The sequence below is a fragment of the Lepeophtheirus salmonis genome, chromosome 6 (assembly GCF_016086655.4).
Source record: "Lepeophtheirus salmonis chromosome 6, UVic_Lsal_1.4, whole genome shotgun sequence".
Taxonomy (NCBI): domain Eukaryota; kingdom Metazoa; phylum Arthropoda; class Copepoda; order Siphonostomatoida; family Caligidae; genus Lepeophtheirus; species Lepeophtheirus salmonis.
Window position 1 is genome coordinate 43443915 of NC_052136.2, and position 15647 is coordinate 43459561.

The window sequence follows — 15647 nt, forward strand, 5'->3', positions numbered from 1 at the left end:
AGACTTGACTTGGACTCCATAGCTAAGTCATGCGACTCGACTTGGAATCCAAAGCTAGTATATTGTACTCTCAAGAAAAGCCTTAACGCTATGGACCCCATTTTATAGTTATGCAATTGAAAAGAGCTTTTAAATGAATCTGAGGATTAGATGACAATATTTAAGGACTTGAGATTCGACGTGGACTTGCAGTCGAAGGACTTTTTCCCTACTCCGATTAATGCTGTGTCGTAGGCTGCAGGAGTGGAAATGACATTCAGAAATCTCTAGAAGCTAAGGGTTGTTTAAATGATTAGAAACCTACTAGAATTAAAGTGTACCTCATTATATAAGAAATTTGAATTTGTGACCAATTTTGCTCAAAAATCAAGTCTATTATGTACATTGAAAAGACCATTATTTATGTTAAAATGATAGATAGTGGCCAGGACTTGCAAATAATCTGTCTGTTTAGTGTTTTCTTGAATAACTTTTGCAATGTCCCTTTAAAAAAATATGTCTCAAGTGACAATCAAGAATTAAAAATGCACACTTTTTGATGAATTCCTGGCTTTAGGCAGTCATATTTACTATTAGGAAAGGCCTACGGCTTGATTTATCCATCATTTTATTGTTATTTTAATATACTTTAAATTGATACCTAATTTATACTATTTCTTGTGCAGGAAGATTTAAAAATAAATAAAAATATTACCCCTACTCCTTAATTATATTTACATGTGAAAAAAAGTACCGTTTTACAGTAAAATGGATGGTGCATAAAAACGTTAGGAGCTATTGAAGCATTATAAACCGCTTTTGGAGCTATTTAGAGTCAAAGTACTTAATATTTCTGATTTTTTTTTACAACCAACAAAAACTCGATTTTTGAGCAAGATGTCCATGTTTCGGAACGCGTGATCTTGCACAATCACATTACTAGCAGCTACTTGGTATTGACTAAATCAAGGTCCCATTTGTTACAAAACAACTATAGGTTCTCAAACCACAGGTGTTAGACTAATTGATTCATTTGTAAAATTTGAAAATGATGAATACATATTTTAATTTCCGTTAAATGTGACATACCTTTACAAAAATGAGAATATCTAAAAAATCATTGCTTATTTTGTATTTCTGACTTCAAATTTGAAGTTTAAATAAAATTTTAGTTTAGAAAATATGAGTTACTTATAAGAATTCGAAACTTGATATTTTCCCAATTTTGGCCTTGTTTTGTCTGCATTGTCAATGCAATGCAAATACAAAATGAAATGAGACGTTTTTATTGAGAAATAAATATACTTATTAGCAGAATAGAATTGGCAATGCAGACAAAACTAAACTATCAAGAAAAGAGAGGCACATTGTCGTTAGGAATCTAGAATTATCTTGTACTCGTTTTCCAATGACAAAAGAGGCACACATGTAATAAAGAAACCAAGGGCCCAAGTTAAATGGGTAATTATCCATATGTAATGTATTTGTGTCTCCTTCCCTCTTATTCTCTTATTTATTGTATTTTCTGTATGTATATATATTTGTAAAGTACTGTTTTTACCTTTTTATAAGTATAAATAGTTATGTATTCTATGTAAATACCAGAGTAGGTTTTTGTATTAGTAAGAATATAGATGCTCCTATAAACAAGCCTTGTCTTATTCCTCCAAGCTTTTGCTTCTCCTCATTTCTTCCGTTCGTCATGGATTCCTCCTTTTAATAAATAATTGGTACCTCGGCAATCTACGGAAGACACAACATTATACACCACAAACTCCACCTTATAAATGAAAATTGTGATTGATATAAGTTATTTCCGCGTTATACACATCAAGGAAACTGAAGGACTCTTATAAATGAAATATTTTTCTTAGAGTAAAAGACGAAGCAGAGTTGACTTAAGAACAAAATAACTTCAGAATTTCAATGTAGGAGCAGTGGATGGACGATGATAACTCTTTCTGTTCCGCACTTTGGCTTTGAGTGGATTATTCTGCCTTTTAATGGAACTCATTAGTTCTTATAGCAGTATACGATTATTCCGTAGAAGATTTGGAGGAATTTATGTAATTTTGAACATAGAGCCAATGTTCACGAGGTCAGAAGTCACTATCGAAGTCCTTGAAAGGGAAGAGGTATCTGCACAATGAACGATCCTTTCATTAAAGAAGATGAAATCCATCGAGTGAGGCACACAAAGACGAGATCCCTTGAACAGAACATGAAGAGAGGATCAGAAGGTGTGTTGCTCGGATATCCAAATGGAAAAATATGAACTCCGAGGGATTTGGAAAAGTAAGAATAGGTGATAGGAGATCCAATTAAATGCAATACAGGTGGAGGGGGAGCTTTCTTAAGGCATTTGACTAATAAAATTAATTTTATTCAATTTTACTAAGGTAAGCGGCAAACTATATTTTTTATTAGAGGGAGATGTTGTGCACAAGAAATATTAATGGATAATGAAGGGGAAAAAAAAAACTGTTTTGGTTTTCTAATCTCAAAACAGTAATTTATTTGACTAAACAACCCATCTTTACTAAGTTATAGAATGACGAGACTTTGTGGATCCCCTTACTTTACCGGATTGATATAGTGTGATTAGTATATGTTGTATAAAATATAGTCAATTCCCTGCTCCATCGTTATTATCATAGAAAGATAATTATAATTATCATGATCTTTCTCCACAACAACGAAACATTAATATTATAATTATTAGTATAATATAATAATTCTGTATACATAATCATTTTCTGAAATTTTTTCAAGTATTTTGACCATATATAACATTTGAAAATATATCCACCCTTTGCCTTAATGACCAATTCCTTCCTAGTACGGAACTTTACACAGTAGTTCTTTACAAAGATCAACTCTAGGTTAGCTCAAGCAGTGATGATAGCAATCTTCAGTCGTTCCTTTGTTGTGTTACGTACTCCTGAAAGCTTCCCCTTAAGGTCCCCAAAAATATTAATGTCTATGGGAGAACAGTTGGGGATGCTGACAGCCAAAAGTCTTTGCTTTTCAAGCTTGTTAGGTGTTGTGTCTTGACGAGGTTGAAAGACACAAACTATTCAATACCAGGAATCCAGGACGGCCGAGAGAAACAAGGAGAATGCGTGGAAGAATGAGACTAAAAGGGGTTATATATAAACAAGATTATTATAGACATCATTGCTACTTGACACTACTCGGATTAATACATGAACGTTACAGTTATTTATTGTATTATAAGCTAAAACAGTACTTTACACATACACATATTAAATAATAATAAGATTAAGAGGGGAAGAAGGAAGGTAAAAAGAACCTTTGTAGTTTCTAAATACGCTACATTAAGAAGGATTTTGCACTGGGTCACATGCTTTACTCGATCCATTTTTTTTTCAAACACTGACGAGGAGTTATCTTGTAGACATTAAGTTTTAAGTCTTGTCTTGCCAAGCGGTGCATAAACATTATAGTATTACATTTACTCCATCTGACCTAGGAATCTTTTTCGAAGTCCATATACATATATAAAGTATATTTTCTTGTCTAAGAACGACCAGGAGGCAAACTTACGCAGCTAATTTAATGGTGCCTGGTAAATTTGCCTTAGACTATTTTGCCTCAGGACATTTTATTTTAAAGCCATTTTGCCTCAAGGATATTTTGCCTTAATATATGAATAAATGCAATTTGTACTTTTTTATCATTTTGGCTTAAAATGGATATTCCCTTGGAATTTTTTAAACCAAAATATGAAATATTTATTAATATAAAATGTATTGAATGTTTGTTTTCTTTTGGAATAATTATGGAATTATGCTCTTGCCTCATATTATACATGTTTGTCAATCTAGGAGTATTTTCTAGTGTGAATAACCCATCATGTCTAATGATAATTACCAAATCATAAGTGATTAGCAATGCTTCTATTCGAATTGTTGCCGTGTTTGTTACTTATGTCTTTCTTATTTTTTTTCTTCTTAATTTTATAATCCATTTTGTCTCTGGTTCGAATTCATTTCATACTGAGATTTGTTGGTGTATGTATTGAAATTTTGAGCCATGATACCATCATTTTCCAACCGAAAACAATCATTTCATGCGTTTATATTAATAAATATTACATATTTTGATTAAAGAATTACATGGTACATTAATTTTAACCAAAAACAACAAAAACGAAGTATAAATCTCATTTATATATATATTAAGGCGAAATATTCTTGAAGCAAAATGGATTTTAGACACAATGGTCTAAAGAAAAATGTTCTGAGGCAAAATTGTTTAAGGCAAAATTGCCTAGCGTCAATTTAATGAAACATCATGGCAGCCCAGCTGCTCTCCTTTTGAAACATTTTAAAATGTCAGGTTTACCATATTTTTTGTTGGGTTTTCTTTTCATACTGAAAATGCTTACGATTTACAATTCCAGCATAAGTTTGACCTTATGGAGCTTGCTTCGATTTATTGTGTAATCTGTAGGTGAATGAATACGCTGTATATTTTTCGTAAAAAATAATCAATTATCTTTATTTGGAATTCATGGTGTGAATAATAATATACTTTTACTATTTAAATTCAAAATTGTCTAAGAAATTGAACATTTAATAATATATTGCTTTAATATTATTACAAATATTTTTATTGTTTACTGCCTATTGAGAAAAAAAGGACCAAGATAAATGTCTTTAAAGATTAGTAATTAATTAAAAAAAGGCTACGAAGCATGAGACAACCAATATCATGATCCCAGAAGCAATGATCCTCCTGCTCGAGTTTCCAATAACTCTTGTTGTAACCTAAATATAAAATTACAATTTATAACAATTTCATAGAGACATATAACAATTTCCCATTACCCTTTGAACATTATCTTCGTTCTCAGCCATATAGTATTCTGCTTGATCGATGATACAAAGTAAATCGAATTCAAATTCTTCTTTTTTGCAAAGATCTGCTTCAATATTGTAATTTTGACAAAGATCTTTTGGACCCCAATCCAATGAACCTTCAGTATATTGCCCCCTTGAGTCTGTTCGTGGTGGTCGTAAACTGATTTGAGCATCCTGACCCTTGATTTCATTCCTTGGATTGACCTCATTCACATACCAACGGAATTGAGGGTATGGAATGGCGTGATAAGCTCGGCATTTTGCGTACAACTTGGGTCGACTACTTGCCATATCAAGTACGATGTACTGATTGCTATTTGTTTCCATATCAGGTTCTGAAATGTATAGTTCTGCCCGTCTTGATACAAAAATCTCAGTTGTTCTACAATAGAAAATAATGTTAGCAATTAAAAATACACCATGTTACTGTAGAGTTGTAAATTCGAAGGATTTTTTAGTGCTCGATATTTTTTGTAGTTGACAATTTGAACAGTGTTTTGTAATTTCCATAGCTGTTAAGAGACATTCACTAACCAAGTGTGCACCTGAGGGAAGGGTAAGACTTAAAAACACGTCTATCCTCGTTAAGGAGGGGGTCTACTTAAAACATTGTATACCTGAATAATAGGTAAATGTGGTATAAAGACGTCATATGGATAATGAGACGTAAATTAAAGAAAAGGATCGATCTTTGTCTTAAAATTTTTTTTTTTGGATAAAAAAACGTTAAATTAGGCCCAGTATTATATTTCCGAAAGTCACCCATATCTCCACATGGTGAGTGGGGAGGGGGTAAACATTATGTAAAAAAATGATCACGTCGTTTTTAAATGACCCAAAAATTATAATTCTTTATTCTTGAGAAGATAACATCTATGTATGAAGGGCGTGTAATCATGAAAAATGGAAAATAACACTGAGGATTTGTTGGACTTGGATTGAAATTGAGGATCGACAAATCGGAGTTATTATTATCGATGCTCATAGTAGATACGAAGTGGGATTTTTGTTTCTCTCCATCCTCTTATAACTGCTTGCAGCTAATCTGATAAAACGTCATGACAACTAAGCTGTGCTCTTCCCAAACATTCTTCAAATTGTCAGGGTTACAATGTCAATGTTTTCGCTTACTTTCTTTATTTAAGAGGTTCGTTTGAAAAGTTTGTGTAAACTATGAGGAACTCTGTACTTTCGATTAGAACAATATATAAGATGTTTCAAAGTTTTTGGAGTGGCCATATGGGCACAAGTGACGCTGAACGTTATGGACGCTTTGTTTAGGTTATTATTCCAGAAATCATTGATAAAATCCGTGATATGGTGATGGACGAAAGAAGAATGAAGGTGTGTAAGGTTGTTAGTGCTGTGTGCGTCTCGAGTTAAACCCCTATTTCCATTAATTTTGCAACCAAAATTGCTGAGGTGTGAGCTGGTGCATTGTCGTGATGGAAAATGTGTGTTTTTTTTTTTTTTTTTTGGGGGGTCAATTGTGGGCATTTTTCTTGAAGCTCGATTTGCAAATGGTCCAATAAGGATTAACAACATACACATGTAATAGTTTGACCCTATTCCAGATTCCTATTCCGACTTTGATTTGTCCTTGTGAATTCAAAAGACAGTCCCCCTAATCTTTCAGCCTGATTCTTCGATTCAAACGAATTCCAAACAGAGTAATATAGACTAATTTGGCTGAAAGTTGATTTTTGTTCTTCCAGGAGATGCTACTAACTAAAAATAATCTCAATACGTGCTAGTAGGTGCCATCTTCGGTCTTTTTACAAACTTTTCAAACAACCCTCGTATATACCGGCAGTGTTTAGAATTTACAACTCCACTTATTAGAGTCTTGTAGAACCATTTATTGACGATTAATATATGAACTAACCCCCGTATAAAATTGGATTCTGCACCCCCTGATACATAACATTCCCATTCGCCACTATCCAAATAGTTGGGATTACTGATTTTCAGCTCGCAGGAAGATGATTTGGCTTCAATTTTGATTCTAAGTTAGATGTACAAACGTATGATTTATATTTTTTAGACAACCTAAAACAATAATTTATTTTTACCTCCTTTTATAGTCCGTGTCGACATTTTCTGGGTCGCATGTATTCGAGGCTGTCCCTTGGATAATTGAGCAGTAGAAAAGGCTTTGTGTATCAGTATTCTCTTTCTAAATATGTTAATATTGATTAATCTAAATTTCTAATCATCCAAATTTTGACATGTTATATATATATTATATACTAGCCAGGGGTTACCCGGAGATGCTCGAGCCAAGAATGGAGCGGGAAATCACATTGGCAATGGTCAATGTGATTTCTTCTTAATATTTGACACCTTCGGTGCGGGACAACATTATTAATATATGTATTATTATGAATTTAAAAAAAAATGTGCTATGAACTTCAAATAACACATCAACATTTATGAATGAACAAATCTGTCTAGAGTAAAATTCCAACTTTAATTTTTGTTAATAAATATCTAAAAGAACAAAAAACATCCAAATTTGCAAAGAAAATTGGAAAAACGATTTTTTTACTAATTTTGTAACAAAAGTTTAAGAAATATTTTTGGCATTGCAAAGAGGAACACAAACCTACCAATTTTGTTTTCACACTTGAAAAAGCAAATAAGTTATAGACAATAATGTCGTCGATAAATGGTTAATTTGTGCAAATATTGAAGAAATGATGTAATCAAATATTTAAGAAATTAAAAATACTCTTTAGAAAATAAGAAACTAAAATGATGTAGAAAATTCATCGTTTTGTTGTATTTTTTCTTAAAAAAATTAAAAAATGACGTTAAATTAAAAAAAAGAGAAGAAAATAAAAAAAAATTAAAAAAATGGAAAAATTAGTAAGAAAGTGGCAGATATTTTAATTAAGCACCAATTTTTATGTGTCAATTTTATATGCAAACAGATAAATTTGTGAAACCTTTATTGTATCTAGGAATACAGTATTCCATTGTAAATACATTTTTTTGCACATAATAAAAAAATGAAACTCCAAATTTCACTGATTTCTTATTTTGCCCATATCTTTTTGATTTTCAATAAATTCAAAAAACTTCGTCATTTAATTAATTGTTTTTGAAACGCGAGTCACTTTTTAATTTATAACTCAACCCCCTTATCTAGTCTCCTTGACTTCCAAAAACAACTGTAACGTTTTGGACTTAAAAAATGTATATATATAATAGAGATATGAATTACATACAGATACAGTTAGAATGTTTGGAGAGGTGGGGAAAGGCAAGGATCAGCTTTGGAATCCAAGTCAAGTCTCGAGTCTTTTATTGTATGATCAAGTTGAGGCATAAGTCTTCAAAATGGGGACTCGAGTTCATGTCGAGTCGCAAGTCTCGAGTCCAAGTTCCTACCCTTGTTGTGCCACTCCTTATATATTTGACCAGACCAGTCAAAGGACCAGCTGTTCAGTCTCTGGGACAATTTCTTAAGACCGCCAGTCCTTGGGACTGGCGGTAATAGAAGTGATTAAAAAAAGAAGAAATACATTTGATTGACGTTAAGTAACATAACCGAAAAGGGGCGGGAGTCCAGTCTTCATTGCTCAATAAGGACTGAAATTGGTAAGAACCTAGATAATTTATATTTGGAGAGGTGGGTAAAGGTGAGGATCAGCTTTGGAATCCAAGTCAAGTCAGTCTCGAGGTTCTTATACTATACACAAGTAAAAATAAAGTTAAGTAACATAATCCAGGACCAAACTTTATAGGTTCTTAGGACTGATATTCAGGACTGAACTAGACTAGATCCAGACTGTATTGGACGGGACTACAGTCACAGTCCTAGATAAAAAACTGACACATTACATACTTGTCCCTAACTCTGAATATCTGTCCATTAGAGTGGCTTGTTTTCAACTTTTTTTAAATTTTGATTATGGCTAGCGCAGAAAAGTTGTGATATGGTTTAAAAATACGAATGCAAAATTGCAATGTCCTACGAGGTCGTTTATAGTCGCACATCTCGATCAAATTCGATATGGCAAAAGACGAAGTACTCATTTTAAGTCAAATAAGATACTAAGAAGGCATTTTCAGTTATTTTGTAATAAATCATTTTTTCACCTATAAAATATATTTACAACATTTAACGTATAACCTGCACCATTTTTCTCTTTTTGTTCCCTAGGTCACCTTTAGAATAATATTTCATTGATTTTTTTTGTAGGTTATAATAATGTCTATTATAATTAAATAATGCAAAATAATGATTAATACGTTAATTTAATCTTTATTGACGCAATAAGGAACTATTGTCTCCGTTCATACTTTGAACGAGATGTGCGACCAACGGATGACATCCTAGAACAATAAAATTGAGCTTAGGTTATTTTCTGAACAATTGACAACTTTTCTGCACTAGCCGGAATCGAAATTCGAAAAAAGTTGAAAACAAACGGGCTGTTTATACATGTTATAATTTGTACAATTTATGTTCAATTAAATTTCCTGATTTGTCATGTTGTGCATAAAAATACTGATGCACAATTAGTAATTTTCATTCAAACAAATGTCAAACAGAAAGAGACAGACCAATCTGGCTGAAAATTGATGTGTGTTCTTCCAAGAGATGCTACTAACTAAAAATAACCTCGATACGAACCAGTAGTGCCGTCTCTTGGACTTTGCACGGACCTTTCAAATTATTTTTTATTTAACTCGCGCAAAAAAAAAAGCTTTTGTAAGTTTTTGAAAAGTCACCGTTCAAATCAGGTTCATCTATTTTTATATTCCTTTAACTGGTCAGATGGATTTACACTGATTAAGTGTAAGTGAACCTTATATTATAGACACATTGAGTTCAAGAGAATAATTTCTCCTCGAGCGCGTTGTCCATGAATTAACTGCGTAGGTTTGGACCCAGTTGATTCCTAGAGAAAGAAATATACTATATGTATGTATATGTACTTTACACCAAGATTCCTGGGTTAGATGGAGTAATTGTACTACCTCAATGTTTTCGTATGATTTATCAGTGCAACTCCTTCCAACCAATCAAAGAACATTAAACTAATTATTTATAATTGTAGTATCCTCATCAAAAGTGTACCGTAAATACTTGATTAAAATTTTTTATTTAATTTTTTGGTTGCAAAGTGTACCATTTGTATTTGTATACAAGTTCAATTTAAGAATTAGATTTTCGTCAAAAAATCCAAGACCAGTCTTTGACCGCTACAACTTTAAATAAATCTGTCTGGCCCGTTTTATAGTAAAATCCGGCCTTGATCCTGTCCCACGTCATTTTGTTTAAGATAAGGAAATTTCGTTCCACAGTCGGAATTTCTAAATGTAACGAAATAACTGTACATATGGGACTCCCCCCCCAAAAAAAAAATATTTTCGATTTAGTCCGAAAACTAACAAATATATTACCCGTCAATATAAAAATAAGCTAGGCGGATTTTTCTCAAAATTGGCTTTGGATTACATTTGTATTATTGGATGAATTTTCTATCAAGTTGGTCGTCACAATATTAAAAATTTGAAATTTACTTTAAAGGGGCCTTATCGGATCCAAATTAAATATCATGAATCAAATGAAGGTTTTAATCAATATATAATATTCTGGGCCATCTTAACTCATCCTACGAATTTGAATGTACCGGATGTTCATTGAAATCTGAACACTTACAAATTCAATAGAAATTGAGGGATTTAAATTAATTCATATTTATATAAATTAAAGAATAAACAATTAGTAACAAAACAACCCTAAGCTCTTTAGCTTACGGACAAGTCGAGAAAAGTAATCATTGCGGCACCATTCATGGTTATGAGAGCTCATACACACATCTATTTATGGTATTGATTTGTTAAAATTATATTGTTAGTTAATAAATTAATTGTTGTTCAAGTTTAAAATTCAAAGGGCTCAGATTTTAATGGGCCACTCAGTAAAGCCTTGAATAGACTCATTTATGTATATTGAATATTAAGCTGTATGTTTATGTGAAGTAAATAAATTAATTGGGATTTTCTCCTTGTAATGATTTTTGGTCAAGATTATTGACGCACCACATATTACACTTGGACTGAAAAGTACCAGGCTTCACACATTGAGTGAATTAAAAAAATGTTTTTTTTTCTTAAGGGACTTTTCAGGACATGTGTTATAAATAGGGTTGTGTCGGTCCTTATTTATTCGGTTCAGTTCAGTCTTAGCACTAAACCTTATTTGGCTTAACAAACCATTGATATTTTTATGAAAAATTCCAAGGATCGATAGTTACATACATACCTGTCCTATTGGTCCTTGCTCGGTCCTAAATAAGGACCGACACAGCACTGGTTATAAAGAGTTCGAAAAATATTAACTTACCACAAAGGTATGTTTCCATCTGCAAGTATCCCATGTTCCTGAGATTTCGCATCGGAGAACGGCTTCATCTCCAGTACCTAGGGTTTCTTATGTGTATGCAATTAACTAAATGATCATTGAATTACCTTCATTTACAGGTTTCTCCGGAGTTTCACCTACACCTGAAATAGACACACTTTGAATATTGACTGCGTGGATAGGGAGCGGATTGAGAAGGATGTGAAACGGCAGGAGTACAGCAATAAATCCCCACATGACTGTTTCTATAATTTTAAACTTAATTGGTCGATGATATATTCACTCCAATAAAACAAACTATAAAAAACAAAGTTGAAGTAATCATTGTTATTAAGGGAACATTTGCTTAAAATAGAAGATAAGATAAGACTTGTATGTGTAATATGTAGATACGATGTGCCCCCTCATTGTATGTAAGTTAACAAGGAGAAATAAATTAGTCGTTGAAGGTAAAGTTATTGATAAGAAATATTTGTAATAAACATGAATCATAAGATATTAAAGATTATAATTAAGGATATAGTGTTTTCAAAATTTTATCTTTCTAATAATAAAATGTACACTATATTTTATGTGACGTCAACATGATTGAAATTGAAGTACCAAAAGGTTATTAGCTACAAAACTCAGTACCTTCCAATAAGGTAATAACCAAACTCAAGTTTGGTGCAAAGAAATCCTCATCGATTTATTGCCTCCAAACATGTGGCCTCATTCATTGCCAAACTCCTCGCCACTCGACTATGGAATATGGGGAGTAAGGAAAATCAATTGTATTTTTTAGCTCGCCCGGTTTTTTTTTTGAATTGGTAAACTGAAGAATGAATGTTTCTTTTCCTTGGTAGTTGTCATTATTATTTTATTCCTGATTTATGAAAATTCTCAAATAAATGGATTCAATTATATTCAAAACTTGATAATACATTCATGTGTCCTGATAAAAGACGAACTGTAACCCTGAGTATTTATTGCGGGGTTATAATTGTATGTCCTTTTTGAACTACTAGTAGAATTGGGGATTGATATTGGAGCAGTTCTAGCAAATGTCCTTGTTCATATCATTTTTCCTTCCTCCCTTGTCACAGTTGATTATACTTGATCTCCTCCAAAACTTGCATGTGAGAAGATTAAACTTTTAGTACTAGTTTACACAAGGCACAGTTCATTTATGGGCCACCTGAGTAAATATAAAAATAGACATCTAACATTAATGTCTGTATAGAAGAATGTGCAGAGTGCAGACCATCTTATAAGCAGATATACTGCACTTTCGTATAAAAGTTATGAAAAATGAAATTGAAATATTCCTGTTCTAAAATTTATCAAATGTTCAAAAGTGAAGAGAATTATTGATAAAAATTTCAATGTATACTCAGGATCTGTTGTAGTAGCACAAATACACCAATGTGTAGTTGTGTTCTCTACTTTAGTAATTTTTATATATTCTTTTCCGTTAACAGGAATAAATTTTAACAAAAGTCTGATTATATGTATTTTTCAAATCTTGATAGTACCATGTTTAGGATTTATTCATATATTTAGCAATTTGTTACGGAGGTGTAGGGAATTTAACTAACTATTATTTTGTAAAGTAATATTTTTTTAATTAAATAATTTCTTACTTGATTAAATTTAATGTTTTTACTAATAGAATATCAAATTATAAATCTTCTTAAAATACCCAACTCATGTTTATAGGACAGTTTTAAAATAGGGATATATTTTTGCACAATGTCCTATTAGTATTTTTAATATTTTAATTGAATTTATTGAGTGCAAAAAAACATCTTCAGTCTAAATTCAGTTAAGCCATTGAATCCATATTAATGAAACAGAGTATGTCTGTATCTACACTTTTATCTATGCTATCCGTTCGCCATTTTTAAGTGTAGATAACAAAAATTCAAAAATAACGTGTACGCCTTTTTTAAAAATATATATTTGGTTGAGGAAAAAGTAATTTCGAATTTCTCGCCCTTTTTCTAAACTCTATATTATTGGTCCCAATGGATCATTCGATATGGATTTATAAAGGCGTGAGTGTATACTACAAACGCTTAAAAAACACTATTGCAATTAGACCGTTCAGTCTTGAATTATCATTCTTCGAGTATGGAGGACTAACAGGAAGAAATTCGCCATATTTTTCATTTTTACAACCAGAAAAAAAAAGAAGTCGAAAACGACCAAAAAAATTTATGATATATACGGGGCCGACACTCTTTCCGTTCGTACTGACAACATTGGTTTGAGCTATTTTTTTCTATAACTCAATTTTGCCCGCTATTATAAACAACTCGAAAGTTTAGAGCTGACAATCGAACAGTAGCTGGTAGTATCGATGTATAGGAGACAACATGAGATCATCAAGAGGCCGGCCGTCAGACCACAGACATCTTTTTTTGATTTGTTGATTTTTTTTAATAGAAGGAGGAAATGCTGACCTCAAAGAATATAGACATACACGCCAAGTCTTTTGTACCTCTAGTACTGCAAATTCATCATACCCCAGCAGTTCAGGGGTATACCAAAAATTGGTTTGAACAATTTCTTCGTGCCTCCACAGTAGACCAGTTCAAATTTTAACTTTTTTTTTCAAGCCTTTTAATATGTAATTTTTTCCCGTTTTCCAAGGTCTATAGAAACTAAATATACCAGTCATTTGAATTTTAGACAGCGGCTATACCTGCCGCACGGGCCTTGAAATTTAATGTTGGTGGCTCTAAAAAAAGGCAAACAAACCGTGATTGTTTGTATTCTTTTGTCTATAGCTTCGCAATGGTTAATCGTTTAGTATCGATATGGGTATCAAATCAAAGCCAAAAAACTATGGTTTAGTTTTTATAAATATGTTATTAACCCTTTATTTTTGCCCATGGATAAATTTTACCCAAGATATTGAAAAAAGCTTGTTTCATATATTTTTTTCATTTTTTCCGTATTTTTTTTAGGTATTCTCCAGAGATATCATAATCTTGACGTATATATATACAAAAATAGAAGAAATAAACTTTTTCCTTAAACAAATGCTAAAAAACAGAAAGTTAATAGTCACGCTGTACTAGTCTCAGGTGCTGCACAGAGTGAGGATGGGAAATTGCTCAGTGTTCCTTTCATAACAAGTTCCACCGAACTTCAACAATGCAAGGCTACATTGGACCTATTGGAAATATGGAACCTGAAAAACAACATTGTTGGTCTAGGATTTGACACAATGGTGCAGCAAAACTGATTGAAGACAAACTTGGCCGGAAAGTTTTCTACTTCGATTGCAGACATGATATATCAGATGCGATAATTGGAGGAACATGTTTCCAATAGGCTGAATGTAGCCTTGCATTCTTAAATATTTAAGAAAATAACATCCATGTATTGATCAACTGTGTGTGAGTGTGCTCATGAAAAAAGGAGAGTAACACGAAGGATTTGTCTTTTACATTATTGAAGCCAATATCCTCTGTTTTTCAACGCATAATAACTGGACAGTCAATGCAGAGGGTACTAAGCGAAAACCTTGAGTGGGAAATCTCCTATGGATATAAAATAGGGATTTATCTATCAACAGAACGGCAGTTGACTGGATTAAAACTGAATCTTTTTTCCGATAGCTCTTCAGGTTTCTTGTTCATTTGACCAAAATCCTTATTACTTTAATTTTCTTTTAAGTACGATTGAGATTCCATGAAGATGTAGCATGGAACCTTCTCCATAGTCCATATTCAATTCAAACCTCAATGGGATCTATTGAAAACAGAATACACATTCTACGACAAAACTCTTTTGTATTGAGTACTATCCATTTTACCATTTTCCCAGACAGGGGGAAAGGCCTTCCATCACTTCCAATTACTCCCAATATCATGACTAATGTTGGATATTTTGACCTTCCCATTTATCTAACAACTGAGGCCACATCGTTTGAATTATTTTTTTTCGGGTTTCCTTGTCATTGTTCAGAGTATGACTATATTAATTAAGCTATGTTGGTTTGTCTGTCGGGTTGTTTATTTGTTTGATTGATTTTGTCTTATCATTTTTAACAACGAGTGCGTCACATAAAAAAAGAAAAGAAAAGCGGATTATATTTGAAAAAACAAACAAAAAGAATATGATGAGATATTATGGTGCAGCGTTTTAACATTTTTTCGCAAGATGTCACTTTTCATATGACGTCACTCAGTTAATTTTCTAACTGACATAGATAATTTATTTATTGTTATAACGCAATCTTCCGACTTTTCCTATTTCTTTGTAGCCTTCATAAAAATGTTGACTTTATTCTGATTTGGATATTGCCAACACAATTTTTCTTCTGATTGAATAATTTTGAACATTCATAAAACTATTTATGTACTTAAATCTTTGGGTCGAGTTAAACGAGAGATGCCACTCTAGTATCGCTA

The 15647-nt window shown here is 32.3% G+C and overlaps 1 protein-coding gene across 1 annotated transcript; it reads right to left on the reverse strand.

Moving 5' to 3' along the window:
• Positions 1–4475: 4475 nt before the first annotated feature.
• Positions 4476–11707, reverse strand: LOC121119796 (uncharacterized). Its single transcript, XM_040714591.2, has 6 exons — positions 11352–11707; positions 11227–11303; positions 6938–7041; positions 6751–6870; positions 4833–5247; positions 4476–4772 (listed from the first exon to the last, which is right to left on the reverse strand). The coding sequence occupies exons 1-6, from the start codon at positions 11479–11481 to the stop codon at positions 4680–4682; spliced, it is 939 nt and encodes a 312-aa protein (XP_040570525.1). The 5' UTR covers positions 11482–11707; the 3' UTR covers positions 4476–4679.
• Between the last annotated feature and the right edge of the window lie 3940 nt (positions 11708–15647).